The sequence below is a fragment of the Hemitrygon akajei genome, chromosome 7 (assembly GCF_048418815.1).
Source record: "Hemitrygon akajei chromosome 7, sHemAka1.3, whole genome shotgun sequence".
Taxonomy (NCBI): Eukaryota; Metazoa; Chordata; class Chondrichthyes; order Myliobatiformes; family Dasyatidae; genus Hemitrygon; species Hemitrygon akajei.
In genome coordinates, this window is record NC_133130.1 from 53211195 (window position 1) to 53230656 (window position 19462).

Consider the following 19462-nt stretch of genomic DNA (forward strand, 5'->3'; position numbering starts at 1 on the left):
AATAATTTTATCTGTATGAACAAGCTTTACACTGGACCTTGGAACCTGTAACAATAAGAAAACAATTCCAATACTAAACAAATTCTAATTTTAATCCATTCCAGCCCAAGGACTGAATTCTATTACAAGGTAAGCACCACAGTATTCTACCACTCAAATAACTGTTTAGCTGTAGCTGTTAAACAACGTCGCAACATCGTGAAAAATAAAAGACTAGGAAAGAGAAAAATAATAGTGAAGGCATTTAAGATAAAAATTCTAATATGCTCCCACTCAAAATAGATCTGGAAATGCTAATGAAACTCAGGAGGTCAGGCAGCTGCTGCAGAGAGAGGAAGTGCTCTCTTCAAAATCAATCACTGACATGAAACCTTACCTTTGCTTCTTGCTCCACTGACGCTGAATATTTCCATATCTTTTCTTGTCTTTTCCTTGATAGAAGATGAAAAACATCAAACCTATTATGGTATATTGTGAAATTTATTAGTGTGCAAAGTACCTTTTGTTAGATCATAGAAGAGGCAGGAACCGCCCTTTGGCCCACAATATTGTGCCAGCTAAACAAATGCTGAACTGAAGAATAAAAACACTCACAATTTAAACTTGAACTTTAAGTCAACCAAAGTAACTTTAACTTTGACCCTTGGGGTATCATCATCAAGAAATATCTTCCCCCTTAAAAGAAATCTGTTATTAAATAAATTCCAAATATCGCTAGATTTGGAAAGGGATTTAAACTTTATTAAAACATCTCATGCAGAGTGTAAAATATACACTTTCTCCATTCCATAGAACATGCAAGCTAAGTTTTAAATGACATCCATCATTTTATTCATTAAAAAGTGTTCACAATAAATAGAAATGTTTTAACCAAGTTTCACTAAAAATTATTTTGATAAAAATCCACTTGTTTCACAAGATATTTCAAGATATATAACAAAAGAATACTCAAAATTTTTTAATTCAATTCAGTTAAAATTAGGATTTCTTCTAATTTTTAACCTCAGACTCAGTTCACTGATTCCAACTATTTCACAGATAATGCTCTCTGTTTCAGTCTAGTATTTGATCAGTGTAGAGCAGCATCCATTTAAAAAATCAATACTGATGTTGTAAAAGGTCAATAAGTTGGAAAACATTAATTCAAAAGTTAAAAATCAAAGTTCCTTGTCCTTCAGGATTAAGATTTCTTTTATAAAACAGTTTTCTTATCCAAAAGCTGCAGTGCATTTTCTTAATCCATTCTCAGTGTGAGGGTGTTAGTGGCAAACTCAGCAATTACAATCCATGCTTGGGAGATGACATCGTGATTTCTTCTCAAACAGCTCCAGTCCCTATTTGAATTTAACTGAGTAGCTCACTACAGGAGCTTAGATGGCAATTAAAAGTTACACAATTAGTAATGGACTAGAGTTACATAGACTGAACAAGGACAACAGGTTTCCTTCCAATTGATACAAGCAAACCAGTGTAATTTTTTTTTGACAATCAGAAGACTTTGTGATTACAATTGTCCTTAAACCCAATGTTAGTTACTTTTTAAAAAAAAGCATCTGAAAATTAAAAGTTGAATTCAAGTTCTCAAACTGCACAGAGTTACTACATTTTCTAAAAAAAACTAATTCACTAATGTAACACAGCATACCATATCTAGAAATACATAAAATTTCATTTCCATTTGGCCACCCTATAACTTTAATGAGGGACTTTTTGTACCTTGTATTTGAGGGACACCTTTAAAGGGAAGACATGCAATGAACAAGACAGCTGCAGTTTCAAGTTGGGCTCCAGTTATTGGTACATGCATGTTATAGTGAACACAAGGACCTGGATTAACTGTACAGCTTCCAAATGCCACATCACACAGAGTGGGTTACTAGGCATAACATACTGTCCACTCACTTTTACAAACTGAGCCAATCTTGGCACATCTTGCATTATAGAATGTTCTTTCATAAATGAAAAATAAACACACACCCTATTTCCATGCTGCTTGTGAGAACACACAGCTCCTTAAGGCAGCATAACATAGAAGGTTCTTTGTATCCTTTACCGCTAGATTTCTCCCAGGATTCACAATTTTGGAAGAAGTTACTGAACAAAAATACCTCAGGACTCTTCAACTGGGAAAGTCAAGGAACATTTTGCAAAAAAAAAATGGTTGGAAAGAATTCCCTGCCGAACCTCCCTCTTTACTTTTATTGCTCAGTTCGCTTGTCTTCCTTTAACCTCAAGCAACAGGAAGTGAAAGAAGTACTTTTGATAGTCTGCAAAATTTACACAAAAATCAAATGAACATAATGTATGCAATGATACAAGAGGAAGAATACTAACTGCGTCCAGCCCCCAGTTCCTGAAGGAATCGGCTCTGATTCAACCCTCCCACTACCTCCCTTGGATCCCCATGTGCCTGGAAGTGACCACTCTCAATAGGAATATTTTCTATGAACTTTACAATCAAACAGCATGATAGCTAACTATTCCTTTGATTCTACAATCCACTTTAATCAACAATTTAGAATTACAGAGGATAATCCACAAAGAATCACAGACTATAGCTATGCTAAACTGGTTTCTGCAATTAGAGACTTGGGAAAATTCTATTAATACTGACTTTAATACTCATTCATCTAAAGGAGCTCTTCATTAAAAATATCATTCAGATTTACGATCTGATTGGTTTTGCAAACCAGTTATTTGCCTTCAATAGCAGAATGGAAGTTGAGAACTTGCTGTTAAATTAAGTAACTTGATGAGACAGCAAAAAGGCCTGCTCCATATTTTGAATTAAAATAACTCACAGGAATGCAGATATTTGCCTTAACCAAGTTAACAGGGGTGCAATAATTTGGACGATACAGAAAATTATATAGAACATATATTAACGTTAGTCAACAAGACTGAACAGATAGCTAAATTTGCTGTCAGCCTCTTTAAACCCAAATTGATGCCTCTATTCTGTGCATTTGAGGAAGTTATGCCTTTATCTCATTTCCAACATCAAAGAAGTTCCTTCTGAGCATCAGCTCAATGCAAATGATTCCTTTCCATTGATCACTAACTCTGGCAAGGTTCAGCAAGTCATGATCCTGACACAACCAGTATGATTGTTATTCAGAATTTCAGCCCCAATCTTGTTGGAAGATTTACAGCATTGATTGGTTACACCCATCTGAGTTTCCTGCAATTGTATTTAGATTTATCCTGGGTTTTTAAATTCAAAATAAATTACATAATCAGAAAAATAAAAACTAGGTTTACCTCTGATCCATTTTGCAACAAAGATGGGCAACCCCTAACTAAACAGGAGCACCTCATGATCTTTAGAAAAAGACGTGCCAAAAAAAATAGTAATCCATTACAAACCCAAAACTTTCCTCAAGATGATCCCATTCTTCATGGCCTAACAAGGATAATAATCAGTTTTAAATGGTATATGTGACAACTTACTAACTGCTGTCCCATGTTTTTACCTATGCCTATTTCTATCTTGGTCACCAGGCCTCTCAAATCCACACTATGGTACGCAAGAGAGAAATTAATTACAAAATGTTCTCACAGATAATTTCATAATAAATCAAACTGAGTGGAGCCAAAGCTCATTCAAATTGCCTCCTGCAATTATGTTGTGAGATGAACACATACCTGAAGTAGTCATTCTTCTTTTGAACACATGATTACGAGAAAGGCCGAATTCTGAGATATCACAGCTAAGCTTTATCTGCCCAGCTGTTTTTTTTTTAAACTTCTATAATCCAAGGATATTGAGTGCAACTGTGTCCATGCTTTAGACCTCACTGAGATCAGGAAACCTACTAAAGATCAAGAAGTCACTTTGCTGGTTACTATTGTATATTTAGCCACAGAAAATGACCCAAAAATTGCCTTCCACTTACCCTATGTTATATTAAAAATTCTTTCCAAAATACTTTAAATTATTAAGAACATTTGTTTCAAAGCTTAGTTATTCATTTTCATTGGCAATTTCTAGCATTGGAAAGGAAACTCTCCCCCTTCCCAAACAGGTCTCTATTGCTTTATTTCACTTTATATTACAATTTATAGACCCCAAAGTACCAGCCACTACTTTAGCATTGAGGGAGCACCAGCATCTGAGTTCCAGTCAAGTTTCAGCCATGGGATTCACACTATAGTGCCTCCCAGTAGCTCAGAACCTGTAATATGAATACTAATCACAGTGCTGCATTTGGGGTATAGATCCACGTAGCTTTTTTATGCACAAAATACACTGGAAAGATAGATTCGTGCACCAATTTTTTGACCTTCTGGATTTCACTGTCCAAACAAAAGTGTACGCCAAACATTGTTAGTAGTTGTCATCCCATAAAACAAGATTTTGGAAAGTAAAGTGCATGAAAGAGCACCATTAAAGATAGTGGAAAGTGAAAAACTCCATGGCTTCTTTAGATCCGGATTTGATACCCGACATCATTCAGTGTGCTGAGTTCCGTTGGCTTCCGTTCTGTTATGGCGGGCCTGAAAGAACAACACAAGAACAACACAGGCTAAGAAGTGGGTGTGACTGCAGAACCTAGAAACACATAATGCTCGGATCAATCATGCATTGAAAAAGGTGGTAATCATTGTGACCAAGCTCAGAACAAGTCTGGTGATATTGGTGTGAGACCACTGTTCTGCAACAACAATGCAAATTCAGCCACACGGTGGACAGATCAGTTTTCTGTAATGGGAAGCACCTCAGTTTACCGAAGGCACAGATGGAATCCTGCTCAGAGCTCGTTACTTTCAGTTGAACTAATGACAGTAACTAGGAAGACAAAAACAGACTACTGATGCAGTAACCCAGCACAAAAACTGAATACTGGAAGAACTGAAAGAGCCATGTAGTATCAAAAGGAGGAAGTTAACATTTACTTATTCCTTTTGCCTCCATTGATATTGCTTGACCAAGTTCTGTTTTTGATAGAATCTCATGCAGGACATCACCAGCAAATCACCCAATCTGATAAAGCTAAAAAGCAAAGCTGTGGGACCGTGTTCCAACACAGTGATGTAGGAACTCAGGCAGGGCAGTCCCTAGAGTTCATGCATCAGCTGAGTACACAAGAGCAGATTTTAAATCAACCCGTACACAAAATACTTGACAGGCTCAAAATCATCAGCATATACATCTAAAGTGCCCACTACAGAACGGTGATGTGGGCACTGAATTATGGATGCATTTGCTTCAGATTTATTCTAATACAACGGATGATTTTCACTGCAGTATTATATGGCATCAATGTTCAAAATATTGAATGCATTTGAAACAGAACCTCACAAAAGTGAAACAGTAAACCACATAGTTGGGAACTATGGAAACCTGTGCAATGGGGCTTACAGGCATTATAACCAGTTGACAAGCCTTTCAAATAAGGAAGGATCATAGTGGTACAATTTTCTCTATTCAATTTCACACCTTTAAGCTTAGAGGATGCAAATATATTGACAGTTTCACATTAGTTAGACATTCAATTTTACTGATAGACAAACTGCGTAGTTTTAGTTAGTTTAAAAGTGTACATAGTCTGTAACTCAATAAGATAGACTTGCTTTAAAATCAATATTTTAATGAGTACAAAATTAAGCCTCATTATCTAATGCCTGTGTTAAAGTTTGAACATAATTTCATTAGCTGTGGGCACATCCTGGGATTATAGCAAACTTCCCTTTTTTTATTTTTTCTTACTTCTCTTCTAATAGTTGTATATCTGTGCACCAGTATTGCTACTGTGACACTGATCTCCTTTAGGATCAATAAACTATCTATCTGTCTTTGGTTCCTTCATGATTTTCTACTGTCATGCATCAATGACACCCGCCAAGTGATTTTTCTATTACCATAATTGTACTTTTAATAATACAACTTTTCACTTAGTGCCGTCAACAAATTAAGACTCATTAAAATAAATAATTACTTAATATCAGAATCAGATTTAATATCACTGGCATATGTTGTTTTGTGACACCAGTGCATTGTAATACACCATACAAACTATAAATTAGTAGTGCAAAAAAGAGAGGTAAAAGAACTGAGGTAGTGTTCATGAGTTCACTGTCCATTCAGCAACTTGATGGCAGAGGGGAAGAAGCTATTCATGAAACATGTGTGCGTGTGTGTGTATGTGTCTGTCTGTCTGTCTTCCTTCCGGCCCCTGTATCTCCTCCTTGAGAAGAGGGTATATCCTGGGTGATGGGGTGCTTAATAATAGGTTCCACCTTTTGGATGCATCGCCTCTTAAAAGAGTCTTCGATGCTGGGGTGGCGAGTGCCCATGATGGAGCTGGCTGAGTTTTACAACTTTCTGCAGCTTTATCTGACCCTGTACAGTGACCCCCCCCCCCCCCATACCAGATGGTGATGCAACCAATTAGAATGCTCTCCATGGTACATCTGTAGAAGTTTGTGATGGCTGCAACACCACTCAACCAGCTGATCTATCTCACTCCTGTACGCCTCCTCATAACCATCTGAAATTCTGCCAATCATAGTTGTGTCATTGGCAAATTTATAGATGGTGTTTGAGCTGTGCCCAGCCACAGAGAGGTGGGTGCAGAGAGCAGAGAGCCCTGGGCTCAGCACACATCCTTGAGCTGTGCCAGTGTTAACTGTCAGCAAGGAGGAGGTGTTCTTTCCAATCTGTGGTCTCCTGATGAAGAAGTCAAGGATCCGGTTGTAGAGGGAGGGACACAGGCCCAGGTTTTGGAGCTTGTTGATTCAAACAAAGGGTATGATGGTGTTGAACACTGAGCTGTAATGAATAACAGCAGCCTGATGTAGATATTACTCTTGTCCAGATGATCCAAAGCCAGTGAGATTGCATCCACTGCAGACATATTGTGGCAAAAGGGAAATTGCAGCAGGTCCAGGTCCTTTCTTAGGCAGGAGTTGACTCTAGCCATGACCAACCTCTCAAGTTACTTCATTGTGGTAGATGTGAGTGCCACTGGACAACAGTCATTCAGGCAGCTCACCCTGTTCTTCTTGGACACCAGTATGTCTGACACCTTTTTGAAACAGGTGGGAACCACCAGTTGCAGCAGTCAGATTCTTTATCATCTGCTTAGAGGGCAAGAGTCCGGACAAACATGAATCGTTTTCTCTGGAATGGCCGAGGCTGAGGGGAGATTATGAGAGAGTGGAAAGGGAGTATCTTTTATCCCAGGGTAGAAATGTCTAATACCATTGAAGCTGAGAGGAAGTAGGTTCAAAGGGAATGTAAGACGTAAGTTTTTTTTAAACACAGAGAGAGCGTGAATGCCTGGAATGTGCTGCCGGGTATGGAGGAAGAGCGAAATCAATTAGAGGCTTTTAAGAGATGTCTAGACAGGCACATGAATGTGAAGGAAGATAGAGGGATAAGGACATCATGTAGGTAGAAGGGATTAGTTTTTGGGGGTTTTTGACTTGCTTTCTAGCTGGTTTGGCACAAAATTGTGGGCCAAAGGGCCTGTGCTGTACTGTTCTATATTCTATAGAGATAATTTTGTTAATATGTGGTCCAAGCCAAATTGTGTTTAAAATGATTCCATGAAGCATCCGATGTCATACAACATAAGTGACCATGGTCTTTCCATGACAATGATTGTTTTCTACAGATCTGGCTTACCATTGCCTCCTTCTGGGCAGTGTCTTTACAAGACAGGAGACACCCACCTCACCCCAGCCATTATCAATACTCTTCAGAGGCATCAGTGGTTGCATAACCAGGACTTGTGATATGCACCATCCACCACCTGCTCCCATAGCTTCACGTGACCCTGATCAGGGGCCTAAGCAGGTGCTACACCTTGCCCTCGGGTTACCTGCAGTACTATAATATTTACTTTTGTATAAGGTGCAATGTAAATTCTATTTAAAGGGGCTTCAATGCATTAAAGAACCATAAGAAATAACTTTACATCTATAAGATTATAAGATGATGAGGGGCATTGATCGTGCGGATAGCCAGAGGCTTTTTCCCCAGGGCTGAAATGGCTAACACGAGGGGGCATAGTTTTAAGGTGCTTGGAAATGGGTACCGAGGGGATATCAGGGGTAAGTTTTTCACACAGAGAGTGGTGTGTGCGTGGAATGCACTGTCTGTGGTGGTGGTGGAAGCAGATACAATAGGGTCTTTTAAGAGCCTCTTAAGTACATGGAGCTTAGAAAAACAGAGGGCTATGGCTAATTCTGGGCAGTCTCTAGAGTAGGTTACATGGTTGGCACAACATTATGGGGCGAAGGGCCTGTAATGTGCTGTAAATTCCTATGTTCTATCTGTCTTGAATGCCACAGATCTAGCCCTCAGCAGTCTAAAAATCTTCTGGTTCAATCGCGGCTCTTGATTTGAGTACGTCCGGTATGTTCTCAAAGGCCACGCACATCCACACATATCAAAATATCAGCTAGATCTTTGGCTGTAGCCTCCACTAAACAAATCCCATCTTTCAACCTGGCCACATTGAATTGGAAAATTTTATAGAAATCAATCCTAGTTGTTTATCAGGGTCCATGGGCTGCCTGGGAATTTACTCCCATTCTCTTCCAGGACTGGACAAAAGCCCGTTGAATTCTATCTTTTAAGATCAGCCAAAACCTTGGGTATTGATTCTACAAAATGTTATTTGCATTTTTAGGCTGAAGTCTTCTTCCGCCGAGTAGTATTGGGAAAGGATATGATCTGACCAAATTCGAGACTGCATTTGCAGTTGGTTGTAGTTGATACCCAGTATCATGATGGCTACAATCTTCATCATAAAACAAAGCTGTGAAGTTCCAATCTCTGAAGGAACACTCTTTGCAATGCACATGTCAATCTCCTGAATTGGACTGCAAATTGAAATTTTACTCCCTTTTGTAAAATGTGTTGTTCATCTATTTAAGGCTGCACAAATTGCCTCCGCAGCACATAACTTTTGAACACTTTAGCAATGTACAAATTCTTAAAATAGCCACCCAATGTGCATTCACACATTTGAAGGGTTACACAACACGCAATACTGCTGAGCCCACACACGCCTCACACTTGCCTGAAGTTCTCAGAGTAATCAAATCACAAACTACCAAACCAGACCTCAGTTCACACCTCTTACCCTGGTCCAACTGCAAGTGCACTTAGCAACAGGAAGTACTAACCGATTAATGAGGGATCTATTAGCAACTCTTCTGAGGGATCTATTAGCAACTCTTCTGATGCTTAAGTGGAATTCTATTGACTGTTGCTACCACTAGAAAGTAGCAATTAAAACAGAAAATGCAGGAGGCATCCAGCAGCTCATTAGCATCTGAAGGAGAAATAATGTTTGTTCTTATTTAAGAAATGCTGCAGGGATTACAGATTGACGAACCTGTCGGGAATTCGCAAAAACAAGATTTATTTGCATTTAGAAAGATGAAGATTGATTTGGACAGCTGGCAAGACACACAAAATGCTGGAGGAGCTCAGCTGGTCAGGTACCTTCAGAGGGAAATGAACAGTCGATTCTTCGGGCAGGGACCATTCGTCAGGATTGGAAAGGAATGGGGTAGCGCCAGTATACAAGGGTGGGGGAAGAGGTACAAGGGGCAGGTGATAGGTGAGACCAGGTGGTGGGGGGGGGGGGGGGAAGAAGGTGATGGTTGTGGGGCTATGAAAGGAAATGATTCTGAAAGCTGGAAGGTGATGAGTGGAAGGAGGAATATGATAGGAGAGAACACTAGACCATGGAATAAAGGTGAGGTGGGGAAGCAGATGGAGGTGATGGACAGGTCATGAGGGTAAAGGAGGGGAAAAGAGGTAGAATGAAGGAAAATAAAATGGAAGAGGGACAGAAGGGAGTGGTTGCTGGATGTTACAGAAATCAATGTAAATACCCCAGTTTGGAGACTAACAAAACAGAATCTGAGGTGTTGCTCCTCCAACATGCATTTGGCCTCATTGTGGCAGTAGAGGAGGCCGTAGAAAGACACATCAATATGGGAATGGTAATATTGTTGTCAACCTGTCTGGGCTTATTGCCTGACAGGCAACATCAAGGGCACCGGCAGAATGGAATCTCAAATGCTGGCAATCACAGCACTCAATCTGTCACTTACCCAGAAAAGGGCAGCAACCTCCTGGTATTCTGCTGGGATGACTTGTCCCTGGACTTTTCTGAAAATCCCACAGGACAGTTGTATTCTGGTACAATAGCCACGTTGAAAATAACTAGATAATCGTAGTATCACCATTAAAACAGCCACACCCTCCAAGTTAAATAGGTGCTGAGTCAATATCTAACTTAGTGTTAAGCAGGACAGTAATGGTCATGGGACTTGACTGTAATCTATTCTTCCTGTCACTACTCGATTCTTAGATATTTAACAGAATAACAACACTAGGCAAGGGGAAGAACGCAATGTGTCAGCTAACATTAGATAATGCAGTGGCAGGAAAACGAGATACAACACTCACAAACACAAGAGGTGCTGCAGATTGTGGAAATCTTGGTGCACACACACACACACACACACACACACACACACACACACACACACACACACACACACACACACACACACACACACACAAGGAGCAACTCAGCTGGTCAGGCAGCATTTATGGAGAGGAATAAGAAGTTGATGACTCAGGCTGTGACCATTTATCTGGATAGGTTCCAAAGTTTATTTTACTGTCAAACTACAAAAGTCGGTCTCCTTCTTCACACCCAATCCTGTTACCACTCCAGTAAGGATAAACCTCACGTCGTCCGTGTAGCGGAGGAGCTACAGTTGTGCTGTCCCCCCCAGGTGGTCAGCTACACTGCTGCTGATCTTAGCAGCTGCTCCTAATTCTAAGGATACAGGGAGAGACCAGAAGGACAGTGGTGGAAAATCTAGCCCTCGGAAAAAACTCGTAGGGGGATGGGAACATCAGCTGGTATTGATTTGATGGCTGAACTGGAGATATGGAAATAAAACTAAAACTCTCCTCAAGCCTTGCTGAAGTGGTGCAGACTGATTTTAATTATACACTAAGTGTATGTGGGGCTAAGTATTTGCAACATTACCCATTCGTGAGGCAAGCATCCAAAGCGTAAAGCTATCGTGCTAACTGGCTTGCTGCCAGAACCAGGTTAATACAATGCCAACGTATGTCTGCAAAGAACAGTACCTCTGCTTTAGACTTGCTCTACTTGAAAATTTAAGAGAAACTAATATTGAAGACTAATAACAACTGAAAATCTAAGCAAACTTAACATAGCTAGGGCAAGAAAGAGAGAGAAATTGACTTGCTATAACCAAATGAATCTTTTGGAGTGAAGTAGTTTTAAGATTATTTAGATATAAACAAAATAATTTCCAGCTGGATCAAACCCATAGACTACTCCACCCCTGTATAACGGCATCCAAACACTGAGCTGGCTGCAAGGTTAGAGACTGCACCCGCCATTTTAACAGCCACTCATTCGCAGACAATGATTTCTTGATAATTATTGGACTTATGCACAACTCCAGGACCCATTCTGAAGTCAGAGGTCAGCTGTCAAGGGAACAAATTTCCTTTTAAATTTGTGGACAGAGGCCATCGTTGGCAACGCGAACACTGAATATTCGGAATTGCTGAAGAACTGCTGCAGTGTCTGAGGTGAAAGTGGCCAGCGTAGCACACAGAAGAATAAAGCTCTGTGGCCCAATCGATAAAATGTTTTAAATCAGAATTAGCTTGCTCATCCATAGTGAGCAGAGCATCACTCTGTTCCTGAGGGAAAGACAGAGAGTCAGCAAAACAAAATGCAAGCCATTTGTCTTTCTTACCTCAGGAGTTCCTAAGGGAAACACTCAGCTGCTGAAGGACATCAGCAGACAATACAGATGAATGCACACAGTTGTCAGGGTTATTTGTGTAGCTCTGGGAAGAATGTTTCATGTAACCACTTAAATCATCAGATTATATTATGCGGGTATTAATTTTTGTGGCCTTCCTATTGGACAGCCTGGCTAATACATTTATGGAACAAAGAAAAATTGTTTAGCACAGCCGATTTATATTTGGAACGCAACTTTGTTTTTGAACTGCAGAAGGAAAACAGTTTTAAAAATTTCCATCCCTCTAAAGGCTTTGCATAATAAAAAAAAAGGCAATTAAAAGGATGTCACAATCAAGAACTGTAAAACAATGTCTATTGGAAATGCAATTGGGTGATCTAGGATTTGACATAGTTTCAGCTAAATGACTTAATATTTTCAGAATTTTGGGAATGAATACAGACTCATTGGGTCAATGGGTTTGAACTTACTCTGCAACAAATACACTCAAAAACTTCTATATATGTACAGTGGAGAGCATTCTGACAGGCTGCATCACTGTCTGGAATGGGGAGGGGGTGCTACTGCTCAGCACCATAAGAAGCTGCAGAGGGTCATAAATTTAATTGGTTCCATATTGGGTACTAGCCTACAAAGTACCCAGGACATCTTCAAGCAGCGGTGTCTCAGAAAGGCAGCGTCCATTATTAAGAAACTCCAGCACCCAGAGCACGCCCTTTTCTCACTGTTACCATCAGGTAGGAGGTACAGAAGCCTGAAGACACACACTCAGTGATTCAGGAACAGCTTCTTCCCCTCTGCCATCCGATTCCTAAATGGACTTTGAATCTTTGGACACTACCTCACATTTTAAAAAAATATGCAGTATTTCTGTTTTTGCACTTTATTAAATCTATTCAATATACGTAATAGATTTACTTGTTTATTGATTATTATTATTTTATTTATTAGTATTATTTTTTTCTCTGTTAGATTATGTATTGCATTGAACAGCTGCTGCCAACAAATTTTACGTCACATGCTGGTGATAATAAACCTGATTCTGATTCTGAAATAACAAAATAAACTTAAATCATAAACATGTTTTGAGATAAATGTAAACAAAATTATTGCTGAAAAGGTTTTGTTTTGTTTGAAAAGCAGAGTGACATTCAGCGATTGGGAATATCAAAAGACGTTTGTGAATATGAGCAGATGGGAGATTGCCAGGTTTTGGGTGGGGTCTCACCTATTGTCAGGGCCGTTCTGTAGGTGCAGCCACCTGTCTCGGTCCACACCTATGCACTGGCAGCCAAACTCCTAAATTGAAGACCGTCAAGCGACACTGGGCCAAAAGACATGCAAGGCAGGGGTGTAACCAGTGAATGCTAGATAATTGAAAACCTGTTCCAATATGTTAGCCATTTAACAGATACAGTGGATTCTGGTTAATTGGGCCAACAGTTAATTCAGGCAGCCACTTATTTGGGACAACTCTTAAAGAACAAAAACTAATCAAGAAAATAACTGTGATTCCATATGTCTATTTGGGACACTATGCCACTTAACGCAGAAGACTGTTGCTAACAGTTCCAAACTAGTGTCAGTCGCGTGCAATTGCATGGCCATTAGTCACTACACCATACTCAGAGCAAACAGTTTTTAAATAGTTGCTGTCAATTGCGTGCATTTGTGTACAAAAAAAACATTGATTTTTGTCACTGATGAATGGCAAGAAATAAGCAGCAAGACAGTGAGTGTTCCGCTCACTGCAAGTTCAAGCATTCAAGTTTGGAAATGCCAGAAACAGCCAGGAGTGAATATGAAACAAGTTCATTACTTCAACAAGTTAGGAACTATGAAGAATTCGAAGGTATCAACAATCATCTCGAATGTTACAATGAAAACGAAGATTTGGAGGATGTAACCTGGCTTTTCAGCTTAATTCTTTATACTCACTGAGCAGGACCCCTTTCCCCTTTCTCCCCAAGTCATTAGTGCCAATATACACCATGACCTTATCCGCTCAATCTCCCTTGTGAGAATCTTATGTAGCCATTTTGACACATCCTCGACTCTGGCACCCAGAACGTGACACTCCATTCCTGGTGTCTCTTTTGTGGTCACAGAATCTCCTGTCCGTCACCCTAACTATTGAGTCTCCTATCGCTATTGCTCTGCCTGACTTTAGCTTTCCCATCTGAGCCTTAGTACCAGCCATCGTTCCATGGCTACTTCTGTTATGCCCTGAAAGATCATTTCCAACCCGCGTGCCCCCCCCATTATACAAAGGGGTATATTTATTAACAAGAGGAGTGACCATAGGTGTCTTCACTGTCTCTTCCCCCTTACCTCACCTGCTGGCCACCCAACTACCTGCAGCTTGACCTTAGCTGTGACCACCTCACCCTCACTATAACACTTGCTTATTATGCTCCCAGCATCCCGAGATCAGCAATCCAAATGCTAGCAATCTGAAATAACATCAAAAAGAGCTGGAAACACTCAGGTCAGGCAGCAACTGTGGCGAGGGAAAGTGAGGGAAAAAAGTGTATTTTGATTTGACACAAACAATGCATTTCACTGTATGTTTTGAGATTTTGATATACGAGGGACAAATAAAGCTAATGTTTATATCTTTATAAATTGGTGTATGGAACCTTAAGAGCCTGCTGAAGATACACAGGGTAACACTGGAGATTAATTACCCAGAAGGTTTACTGGAAGAAAAGCACTGATAAGCTGTTGCACATGCATCCAACCAGGAGGTAAATGTCAAAGCTTATCAGCGCCTTGTTCCAGTAAACTTCTTCCATTCATCAATGAGGAGCTCAGCTTGCAGGTCATTAACAGTATTGTGACATGTTGATGTCCTTATGGTTTGGGAATTTTATTGAGGGATCAGCCGTGAAGGAATAGTTCAGCTCCAAGATTCATAACTAAAATGCTCATGCCGGAATTGCTCTGCTTACAAATGCACCCTTCCATACCCCCTCAAGAGGGCTGTCACTGGCTGCTCAATGGTCAGAGAAGCTCAAGTTTGAGTCTGCACCAGGTATCAGCACCGTCTGTATGATTACTGAACAGTAGCTCCACACATTCAAGGTGCTGCTGGTCTGGTTGCGGTTCAGACCTGGTAGCATTGCAGCAGGATCACAAGCATTTGCTTTCTATACAGGTTTGTTATGGCACAAACAGAGGATACATTCTTCTTTTGGTTTACACATAAATTCCAAACTTCCCTGCAACTTTACTGTATATATGAAAGTACACCAAGACTGGCTTAAGCTTTGAACTAAAATTCTCAAACAGCCTCTTGCTATACATTTTTTGCTCAGAGAAAATACTTATTTGTCTTTGAGACCAGATAACTTGGGACAAATGGCTTTTACTGACAGATTTTTTTCACTGCAAGATTACCATACGAGTAGCTCTGCTGACAGCAAGTCTGCAATATTTAGTTTGTCAAACTGGAGGAACAGATTAATTACTTCATTCCATCTACGTGCAAGCAATATTTTCTTGACCAAATCTGTAACTAGATTTAGAAATACCAATAACTCTTGAAACTTAATTTGATCAACTGCCAGGAAACCATTTTTAATGTCCCAAAGAAAACTGGATGAATAATTTAGAAATACATTTTTAAGACAATAGACATTTTCCATCATCAGATTTTAAGGTGAACAATTTAAATTTGATAAATTCAAGTAATTCCTGTCTGATGTTAGTTCTTGGGCCCATTATGATGCAGAATCTGTTTATTGTTTTAAACTCTACTTGATTATTTAAGTTCACTCCCGATGAAGGGTCTCGGCCTGAAACATCAACTGTTTACTCTTTCCCATAAATGCTGCCACAGCTGTTGAGTTCCTCAAGCACTTTGTGTACGCTGCTTGGATTTCCAGTATCTGCAGATTTTCTTGTCTTTGTGCTAAAGTCAGTTCTGGACCATGAGTTTTCAGAACTGGAGCTGAGCTGTTGCCTGATCCCACATTCTTTGTTGTGCTCAGTGCTCTGTTGTTTCTCGATATCAGGAGTGAATCACTGGCTTCTGTGATGGAGGGCATCTGATGAGCAAGCTAGATGGATCGTTCACCTGGCTCTCCTGATAGCAAATGTTTCAGCCTTGTTTTTAAGCGCTGTCTATCTGGGTCTCACCATCACTGAGATGCTGGAAGCCCTTGATGCTTCTTTCCCTCATTAGTTGTTCAGTTAACCAGCACCATTCAGATCTATACGTACACAACGCTGGAAGAACTCAGCAGGTCAGGCAGCATCCGTGAGAAAAGAATGTTTCGGGTCGAGACCCTTCATCAGGAATGGGTGGGGGGAGGAGAGGGCCGAAGCCCAGTAATAGAGATAGGGGAGGGGGAAAGCCTAGAGGCGCCAGGTGGAGAACCAATCAGAGGAAGGATAAAGAGGGGAGGGGATAAGCATGAAAGAACTGTGGAGGTAAAGGAGCAGAAAGTTGAAAGGAGAGAGAGGCAGAGAGGGACCTAGGATAGGGGAAGGGGGAGGGGGAGGGAATTACCGGAAATTGGAGAATTCAATGTTCATACCACCAGGCTGGAGGCTACCCAGACAGTAGATGAGATGTTGCTCCTCCAACCTGAGTTTGGCCTCATCATGGCAGTAGAGGAGGCCATGTATGGACATATCTAGATGGGAATGAGAAGCAGAGTTGAAGTGGGTGGCAACTGGGAGGTCCTGTCTATTGTGGCGGATGGAGCGGAGGTGCTCGACGAAGCAGTCCCCCGATCTGCGTCGGGTCTCGCCGATGTAGAGGAGGCCGCACCGGGAGCACCGGATGCAATAGACAACTCCAGCAGACTCACAGGTGAAGTGTTGCCTCACCTGGAAGGACTGTCTGGGGCCCGGAATGGTGGTGAGGGGGGAGGTGTGGGGACAGGTGTAGCATTTGCGCTTGCAGGGATAAGTGCCGGGTGGGAGTTCTGTGGGAAGGGACGTGTGGACCAGGTAGTCACGGAGGGAACAATCCCTGTGAAAAGCTGAGAGGGGTAGGGAGGAAAAGATGTGCTGGGTAGTGGGGTCCTGTTGAAGGTGGCGGAAGTTGCGGAGGATAATGTGTTGGATCCAGAAGCTGGTGGGGTGGTAGGTGAGGACAAGGGGAACCCTGTCCCTGTTGTGGTGACGGGAGGATGGGTTAAGGGCTGAAGTGCAGGTGGTGGAGGAGATGCGGGTGAGGGCATCTTTGATGACGCCAGAAGGGAAACCATGATCCTGAAAGAAAGAGGACATTTGAGAAGTCCTGGAACAGAAAGCCTCATCCTGGGAGCAGATGCGACGGAGATGGAGGAACTGAGAATAGGGAATGGCATTTTTGCATTGGGCAGGGTGGGAAGAGGTATAGTCAAGATAGTTATGGGAGTCAGTGGGTTTGTAGAAGATGTCAGTGGATAGTCTGTCTCCAGAGATGGAGACCGAGAGATCAAGAAAGGGGAGAGAAGTGTCCGAGATGGACCAAGTGAATTTGAGGGCTGGGTGAAAGTTAGAGGCAAAGTTGATGAAATCGACGAGCTCAGCATGGGTGCAGGAAGCAGCACCAATGTAGTCGTTGATGTAGCGGAGGAAAAGTTGGGGAGTGGTACCAGTATAGATTTGGAGCATAGACTGTTCCACAGAAACCACAAAGAGGCAGGCATAGCTGGGGCCCGTGCGAGTGCCCATGGCTACGCCCTTGATCTGGAGAAAGTGGGAAGAACCAAAGGAGAAGTTATTGAGAGTTAGAACAAGCTCCGCCAACCGGAGAAGTGTGGTGGTGCTGGGGAACTGGTGGGGTCTGTTATCCAAAAAGTAGCGGAGGGCTTTGAGGCCTTCTTGATGTGGGATGGAGGTGTATAAGGATTGAACATCCATGGTAAAAATGAAGCGGTTGGGGCCAGGGAACTGGAAGTTATTGAAGAGGTGAAGGGCATGGGATGTATCCTGGATGTAGGTGGGGAGAGTCTGAATTATGGGGGATGAAATGGAGTCCAAGTAGGCAGACACAAGTTCGGTGGGGCAGGAGCAGGCTGAAACTATGGGTCTGCCGGGACAGTCAGGCTTGTGGATCTCGGGGAGGAGGTAAAACCGAGCTGTGCGGGGTGTGGGAATTATGAGGTTTTTGGCTGAGGGAGGAAGGTGTCCGGAGTTGATGAGGGTGGAGATGGTGCAGGAGACGGTGGATTGATGTTTTTTGGTGGGGTCCTGTGGCAGGGGTAAGTAGGAGGAGGTGTCAGAGAGCTGCCGTTTGGCCTCAGTGAGGTAGAGGTCCGTCCACCAGACTACTACGGCACCACCTTTGTCTGTGGGTCTGATAGTGAGGTTGGGGTTAGTGCGGAGTGCCCTCCACTCTCCCCTATCTCTATTACTGGGCTTCGGCCCTCTCTTCCCCCCCCCATTCCTGATGAAGGGTCTCAGCCCGAAACGTTCTTTTCTCACGGATGCTGCCTGACCTGCTGAGTTCTTCCAGCGTCGTGTACGTATTCTTTGATCCACAGCATCTGCAGTTGTATTTTAGTGTTACCATTCACATCTAAATGTCGTGGAGCTAGAGAGCTTTGGTTTGATCTGTTGATCAGGAAGGGGAATTGTCTACTCATTGCATTCTATTTTCTGGAAGACTTTGCAGGTCATCCTGTTCTGAACTACACCAAGTTAGTGTTTCATCTGTAGGTATGCCCTGTACTGCTCATTCAACTAGAGTGGATACTGTTGGTTTGACTGAATAGTTGGGTAAGCAATATGCCTCGCCTGTAGATTACAATAATTTTTCCAGCTTTTCAGGGGCTGGGTATCACCGGCAAAGCTATCACCTACCACCCACACTGCTGTTGAATTGTTGCAAATGTGTGCTCTTTATATATGTATATATTTCCTACTTTGATACATTTTCTGCATGTTTTGCCTTTAAGCCTTAACTGGTTTGGTGTCTGTGAGCCCCTGCCACAACACAGGCAGGTTTCTGTTCAGACGTTGCAATTTTGTTCACGCTCACTTTCATTCCTGACTGCAACTCTTATACGTATCTGTCTGTCCCAAGTTATCTGGTCTCAAAGACAAATAAATATTTTCTCTGAGCAAATGATGTATAGCAAGAAGCTGTTTGAGAACTTTAGTTCAAAGCTTAAGCCAGTCTTGCTGTCTGTCTGTTTATTGTCGCCGGTGATTTTAACCACGCGAACCTTAAGTCAGTGCTCCCCAAATTCCATCAGCATGTGGACTTTGGAACGAGGGGGGAGAACGCGTTGGACCTGGTTTACACAAACATTCCCAACGTGTACTGGGCAGAGCCCCGCCCCCACCTCAGATACTCAGACCACATCTCTGTTATGCTAATCCCAGCATACAGACCGCTCGTCAGACACTCCAGACTAGTTCAGAAGCAGGTTAAAACCTGGCCAGCAGGAGCCTCTCTACTCTTCAAGACTGCTTTGAGCACACTGACTGGCACAGGTTCAGGGAGGCTGCAACCGATGGCGACTCTACCAGCTTAGAGGAGTACACAGCATCAGTGACCAGCTACATCAGCAAGTGCATTGATGATGTTACTCTGTCCAAGACCATCACTATACGCGCTAACCAGAAGCCATGGATGACCGTGGAGGTGCTTGCGCTGCTGAGGTCCCGTGACTCCACCTTCAGAGCAGGCAACAAGGCAGCTCTAACAACAGCAAGGGCCAAACTGTCC

The 19462-nt window shown here is 42.0% G+C and overlaps 1 protein-coding gene across 1 annotated transcript in view; it reads right to left on the bottom strand.

Moving 5' to 3' along the window:
- Window positions 1-734: 734 nt before the first annotated feature.
- Window positions 735-19462, bottom strand: part of vash2 (vasohibin 2) — a 137445-nt gene continuing 118717 nt past the window's right edge. The window contains exon 7 of the mRNA XM_073050866.1: window positions 735-4497. Coding sequence (XP_072906967.1) covers window positions 4425-4497 — 73 coding nt within the window. The 3' untranslated portion in view covers window positions 735-4424. The remainder of the gene's footprint in view (window positions 4498-19462) is intronic.